We start from the raw sequence: 6,751 nt of genomic DNA, 5'->3' as shown, positions 1-6,751 counted from the left end.
CGGAACGAAATCGTTGTCTAACCTCTTTAGTCGCCGGGGTCAATTATTTTAAGACATGGGTACCGAAATATTACAGAGTTGCAAGTAAACATTGCTACATGGAATATATATTATTTACTTACCTATTCAATGAAGATCACTGATGACGAAAATATGAAATCAAACTGTAATATGAAACGAAAACTGCAGAAAGCATAGGGCATAGAAACGCAACAAATCCTGACATCACTTTTTACTGGCGAGAATGGGAACACTTCTCCAGTCAGTAAGATGACGTCACCCTAGTAATATTATTTTACTGACTGGCAAAGGGACTATGGGAAGACAGCCGTATACTTCCACCATGATAGAGACCTAGAAAACAGAGATGCGTCATTGAAGGGTATGGCTTGATTGGCTGTCTAAATCACGTGATCAGAGAGCCGTTTTAATTCACTATTGCATCTAATAGATATAGTTTTATAACGTATGTACACACATATATATATATACATATAGAGAAAAATTTAGACAATACAGTGTCGAAGTGCAATAAAAAACTATTATTATGGTGTAAGTATTCTTATTTGTGTGAATATTTAATATCGGACTTAACCTAACCTAATCTAATCTTTCTACCTTTTGCATCAACTGTCATCAGCTTATTGGTCAAGAGCACTTATATTGAATTAAAATGGCGGTGGTTACCTAACCCAACCGACGCAATGTCGCATCTCTGTTTTCTAGGCCTCTAGGCAAGAAAAAAAAAGCCGGAATCAGCTACGCATTGAACAGTGAGATTAAAGATTAAAAGATTAAAATTTGGCCAATCAAAATAATAAGAGCAAAAATTTGTTTATTTTCATTAGTCAAATTTTAATTTTTAATCTCAATTTTCAATGCGTAGTCTGATTCCGGCCTTAACAGCTTGTTTTTTACTTTGTTACAGCACTTACGGTAAGCAATAAATACTAAATAAAAATCTAGGACTTAAAAATTCTCAATTAAATCTAATTTTATTTTATAATTACAAAAACTAATAGGTCCGTATTCAGAACGCACTAACAACGATGTTAGCGCGCTAACATGCTATAGTTTACGTCACGTATACTATAGAATTTCAGAGATAAAAGCGCGCTTTTATCGATAAAAGTGCGTTCTGAGTACGGGCCATAGCGTTTTCTCTTAGGTGCACCAGTGCAACACTCAGCTGAACTTTTGCACTAGTTCATCTTTCTTCCTTTTCTCTCTAGGAGAAGGGAAAAGGAAAAAAGGTAAACTGGTGCAATCACCCTACACTGGTGCAGCCAAGAGAAAACGCTATAAGGCATCATGCGGCAGTGCAGGGTGCATCATTGCAAAATAAGATCGGGTGGACCGTCAAAAGCTAAAAATACAAAATGTTTTTGGTTTCCAAAGAATCAAACCTTAAAAAAAGCACGGCTGCAAGCTGTCAATCGAAGAGAAGAGTAATTGAATATGAAATATGGTAAATTTCTTTTAAAAATGTATATATGTTATTAAAATGTATATATTTGATTCCGATTTTAAAATGCGCGCCTGCAAATGATATCACGCTCTGATTGGTTTACTTAATTCACGCTGTTGTCATTATGCGCAATACTTCACCTTGTATATTTCCACCATCTCTCAGGTTTCATCTGTGTATATATTGTGACGCGTGACGTAGCCCTACCCTATTATATTGCTCGTAATGGAGATGGCGGAGTTGTCGGAGGATGTTTCACTGAGGACACAATTTACTGTTGATAATCTAGACATAGAAATATTGCCGCTTATTTACGAGATTATTCGCAGGTACATATTCTTCACACTTTCATATTCAAGCCGTTAATTTCGAGATAATAACCTAAAACTCATCGGAATAAAAATTTTCTTGAGACCGCTTTTATGAAAGAAATTTTTCCTTCTTTTTCTGTCAGGGAATTTTTAGCTGTGATGTCAATGTTTTTGTTATTCTTTTTTCATATATTATTGTCCCGTCTTTGATTAAATTATATATGAACATATATATATATATATATATATCTATATCTCGATCTGTCTACACTTACCGTCTTATTTTCAAATAGTCAAGTCTTTAAAGACAGATTTTGAGCAAAATATCTATCTGATGGCAAAAAGGCATTAAATTTCACATAAGGCTTGTTCTTTTTGCCTGCACTGTCTGCACCAGTTCAGACAGTGCAATAAGTTGAAGTGAAACAAACGTATATCTGTTTCACTTCAACTTATTGCACTGTGGGCACAATGCAGAGAAAAGAACAGGCCTATTGTATAACGTCGATAATGTGGGCAAATTGCCACCAGAAGTATGACAAAACCTGTTGACACAGTGGTCTAGTTTAAATCGTGCACTTGATACGTGTACTGGTACTATATTCATATCAAATTCATACTAAACATTTAGTACGAGCGTATTAAGCAAGAGAATCGTACTAAACTGATACACGTATCAAATGATACAAATGACGATGTAAACGTGAAACATTTTAGAGGGAATCAAGGGCTGTATTCCGTTGCATTCAGAGTACTAACTTACCTAGTATATTAATATCTCTACTGATAAATACTGAGCTTAATGCAAATACAGATTGTAGTGGAATCTGATTAAATTTATTGCTAATTTTTAGCCAATTGCTAATATTTTGCTATTTGAATTGATAATACCTAAGTCAAGTATAAGAATAAATTTTTTGAAATTGTTTTTATGATTTAAAAAAATTCAAATTTTCAGGAATTTTGCTACAATTATGAACATTAATAGAAACGCTATTGGATTATCAATTAAATATGGATATGCAAATATTTATATATTTGATACATTGATATAAAATAAATGCTGCTAGTTATAATTTTTAGCATTGAGAAAGATCCACATGACACTTCGCAAAAGGCAAAAGAGTCTCAAGATACCAGTCATAAAATCCTAGAGTTACAGAAAAAGTTAGACTCTACTAGATCACAGGTAAAAATTGTATCTTTCTTCTATAGATATGTTCATAAATATCCTGGTTTTTTTCATACATATGACACTTTAGCCTTTTTTTTTCAGATTAAAAGATTACCAGGGATAGAATATAGCAAGGAGGAACAATTACAAAAACTCGAGACTTTGCGGAAACAATTGAGACTGAAGCGGGAACTTCTATTGAAATATCGTAATACATGCACATTTGAAATACCAAAAGTATAAATGTTTATGTGCACGTTTGTGAGGATATAAAAAAATAATTTCAAGAATGCCTCTAAGAGTTCTTTTCCGATATTTATTCAACAATGAAAAGTTGATTAATAGATTAGCAGAATCTAAACCAATAAGGCAAACTGCACAATTTGTAGTATACGTACTAATTAGAGCAGGAATGATTAATAGATCACACCGCCCTATCTCTAGTCCAAAAGACTTTATCAAACAACTGAGGGATATTGCTGATCAATTAAAGCAACAATTAGAAGAAAAAAATAAATTTAAGAAATAATTTATGGTAGATCATATATTTTATGCCAAACTTTACATATGGTTTTTGTAATTATATTGCAACGAGAATCGTTAAATAATTTTTATAAAGGATAATAAAACGTAAAATTCAATATGTAATAAAACGAAAGCTTCATTTAATACATTTATGATCACAATATTTTAGCAACATATATAATTGATAATAAATAAGTGCTCAGTTATGTAGGAATGATGTTTAAATTTGTTGGCGATGCAAAGATCTCCTAGTGGCGGCCGGTAGAAACTTTGCTAGTCAGACACCTTATACGTGCTATAATGGAAAATAATAAAGTAAAATCAAAAAGAAATACTACATAATGTTTTGTGGCACAATGCCATAATTATAAACAGAAGAGGATCAGTTTTCATCACTTAAAAAAAAAAAATGATAGGATCTTTGCATCGCCAATAGAGGATATGTATTTTTTCTCTACAGTATGTATGAATGATTTATTAGGAAATAGATATTTAATATAATGAAAAATGTTTTCTTTTTACACTTTAAATACAATGTGATACATCTCTACTTGAAATTGCAAAATATATTATAAGGTTGACTATGATGTAAATAAGATTATATATTCTTTTCATAGAATTATTATAGAAGATGTATTATTATGATATACACAGCATTGGCTATATTTCAAATTTTATCTTCAAATTCTAAGAGTTGGTAAAAGGAATATTTATATACTCTTTTGTACAAGTGTAAATGGTATAGTGTATCCGTAAGTATGTACATTACATACGGAGACATGTATTATGTATTTCCTGACTGATTTTATTGGTAGGTATGTAGTATATTTGCTTAAGATACACATATGTATTCTTTACAAAAATAATACAATATATAATTATAAATAGCGAGATTTTATATTTTGTCATGTTGAAAGAATATCTTTTTAATATGATTAAAAAATAGTCAAGAGACACGAAACTTTCTATTTTAATAAATTTATAGCGAATAGGTTTCTATACAATATCTATATGTATAAAATACGAGTTTTTATATCAGAAGAAAAAAAATTGTTGTGGAATACAGTAATTTCGTACCCCCGTAGATCACATTTTGAAAAATTTACATGTAGCAGAAAATTATAAGACTTTAATTATGTGTTCTTTGTACACTGTTGTTACACTTTTGCAGGAGGGTTCTGTTCTGTTAAAGGCTGAATATTGTTGATAACATTATGAGATCGTGCTCTTCGACCTCTACCTTTCTTATTCTGATTCAATCCAGATTTCTGCGGTACATTTTCTTGTTTAGCTGTTTGTGCTTCAATCATCGAATCAGTTTCGATCAATTCCAATGCCTAAAAAGGCAAAATTATTAGGCTGGGTCCACAACCTTGCTTTAAGAGACCGTAAGCCGTAAAGCTGTAAGAAATTGACCAATCATAGTTGAATGCGAGAAAAATAATTCTCTATGATTGGTCAATTTCTTACGGCTTTATCGCTTAGGGCCTCTTAAAGCGAGGTTATGGACCATTATATTTTTGGTAATCATTAAAGACAATAAAAATATTAAAAGTTTTTATATGGTTAAATAAAAAGAATAATAAATTAAAAACAATGATTATTTTCATTTTACCACATTGATAATAAAATATTTTTCACAATATATAGTTATAAACCTAAAGATTAAAGATTATCAAGAGTTAGTCAATGAAATTTATTTATTATTTAAAAATATAAATAGGGCACAGAGCTAAATTAATTTAACGAATTATTTAATTAATATATTAATACAAAAATAGACGTTTCGACTCCGATCGGGTCATTTTCAATGATACAAAAATTATACTTAGAATTAAATTAACATTTTTTCTATACATTCTTCCTATTGTTGCAATTCGTGGAAACAATACGTTAAGTTTGAATATTCATAATTGTTTGTGTCTTATATTTGTTCCTAATAAAAAGTATATAAGTAAAAAAATTAACATTGTTCAAAATTCAAATATCATACAAATATAAAAGTCTTATTTACCTTGTCAAAAATAAAATTAAAAAATGTGATATGTCCATGTGTAAATTTCTTCTGAGTCAATTTGTTATAAAATATAATTGAAGTATTAAAATAAGATAATTTGCAGCTGTCAAACTGAATATTTATCATTGTGAAGGCAAATAAGATAATGTCGTTGGAATAGAAAGTCAAAGGATGAAAAAGATGAAAAACAACAAAGAAAGACGAATTTAATTAAGAAGAGGATAGGGAATGTATTATATTGGTGTAAATTTCGGGCAATGACTGTGTCATTTTGTCTGTTTATACCGTGTGTCTGTTTTTCAATATGAACCATCTCAGATATTAATCTTTTTTTTGTAAGAAGGTTCTACATCTAAGATTTCAACATTATCCCATTTAAAATTATGATTTAATTTTAATCTATGTTCGGTTATTACAGAAGGGGATTTTGATACTTTATTAATATCTGAAACATGTTCTTGCAATCTAGTTTTTAATTGTCTCTTAGTTTGTCCAACATAACTAGCATCGCAATTGTCACAGGATATTTTATATATTACATTTTGATTGTCTTTATATTCCAAATTATCTTTGCCTCTATTAATGTAATTTTTTAGTGTGTTAGTATATGCAATGAAATGGTAAATGTGTCGATGCCCTCATCGACACATTTACCATTTCATTGCATATAGGGGACCTCCCTTCAATGACTTTGACATATGTTGACAAGGTCATGACCCTGAGTAACCTCCAACAGGTTTTAACCGTCGCTCGTCCTTCGTTAAAAAGTTATTAACAATCATAGTTTTAAAATAGTAAATGTCTCGATCAGGGGACCTCCCTCCAATGACTTTGACCTTGACATATATTGTCATGGTCATGACCCTGAGTAACCCTCAACAGGTTTTAGCTGTCGCTCGTCCTTCGTTAAAAAGTTATTAACAATCATAGTTGTAACGTATGCTATACATGTATGATATGAAGTATTGTTCTACACCTTTCCCTGTTCAAAAACGTTGAACTTTCCACGCGAAGTAACTTTCACCCCCCCTCCCGCACAGGGGCACACGACTTCTACGATTGTACTGTTGCTGTGATTGTACTGTTGGGGCAGACCTCCTGTCGACGGTGTGGGTGCTGGGGGGTGGCCGAAGGCCACTCCCTTGCACCCGGCCCGTGTGTGTGTGTTCCATTCGTTATATAACGATTATGAGTCTATTACTTGATATTTTACACATACACACGGACGGGTGCAAGAGGGTGGCCTTCGGCCACCC

General features: G+C 31.7%; 3 protein-coding genes across 3 annotated transcripts in view; 2 read left to right on the top strand and 1 right to left on the bottom strand.

The window, feature by feature from the left end:
* The first annotated feature begins 1,682 nt into the window (after positions 1–1,682).
* MED9 (mediator complex subunit 9) lies at positions 1,683–3,206 on the top strand. Its single transcript, XM_018544230.1, has 3 exons — positions 1,683–1,797; positions 2,863–2,968; positions 3,056–3,206. Exons 1-3 carry the CDS (start codon positions 1,694–1,696, stop codon positions 3,194–3,196), a joined length of 351 nt encoding a protein of 116 aa, XP_018399732.1. The 5' UTR covers positions 1,683–1,693; the 3' UTR covers positions 3,197–3,206.
* Positions 3,207–3,223: 17 nt separating this feature from the next.
* On the top strand, positions 3,224–3,507 carry LOC108777371 (uncharacterized). Its single transcript, XM_018544241.1, has one exon. It carries the CDS (start codon positions 3,243–3,245, stop codon positions 3,480–3,482), a length of 240 nt encoding a protein of 79 aa, XP_018399743.1. The 5' UTR covers positions 3,224–3,242; the 3' UTR covers positions 3,483–3,507.
* A 969-nt stretch (positions 3,508–4,476) lies between these two features.
* The window catches only part of GTPBP1 (GTP-binding protein 1), a 36,056-nt gene continuing 33,781 nt past the window's right edge, over positions 4,477–6,751 (bottom strand). The window contains exon 11 of the mRNA XM_018544218.1: positions 4,477–4,815. Coding sequence (XP_018399720.1) covers positions 4,636–4,815 — 180 coding nt within the window. The 3' untranslated portion in view covers positions 4,477–4,635. The remainder of the gene's footprint in view (positions 4,816–6,751) is intronic.

This window comes from Cyphomyrmex costatus, unplaced genomic scaffold (genome assembly GCF_001594065.2).
Source record: "Cyphomyrmex costatus isolate MS0001 unplaced genomic scaffold, Ccosl1.0 scaffold114, whole genome shotgun sequence".
Classification (NCBI taxonomy): Eukaryota; Metazoa; Arthropoda; class Insecta; order Hymenoptera; family Formicidae; genus Cyphomyrmex; species Cyphomyrmex costatus.
Note: the sequence above shows the minus strand (reverse complement) of the source record. Positions and strands in the feature narration are given on the sequence as shown.

Bases quoted from the DNA above. Each gene is read 5' to 3' on its own strand.
- MED9 (XM_018544230.1), top strand. From the start codon at position 1,694: ATGGAGATGGCGGAGTTGTCGGAGGATGTTTCACTGAGGACACAATTT. The intron at 1,798-2,862 runs GTACATATTCTT...TATAATTTTTAG, and splicing joins ATTTACGAGATTATTCGCAG to CATTGAGAAAGATCCACATG. The intron at 2,969-3,055 runs GTAAAAATTGTA...TTTTTTTTTCAG, and splicing joins TAGACTCTACTAGATCACAG to ATTAAAAGATTACCAGGGAT.
- LOC108777371 (XM_018544241.1), top strand. From the start codon at position 3,243: ATGCCTCTAAGAGTTCTTTTCCGATATTTATTCAACAATGAAAAGTTG.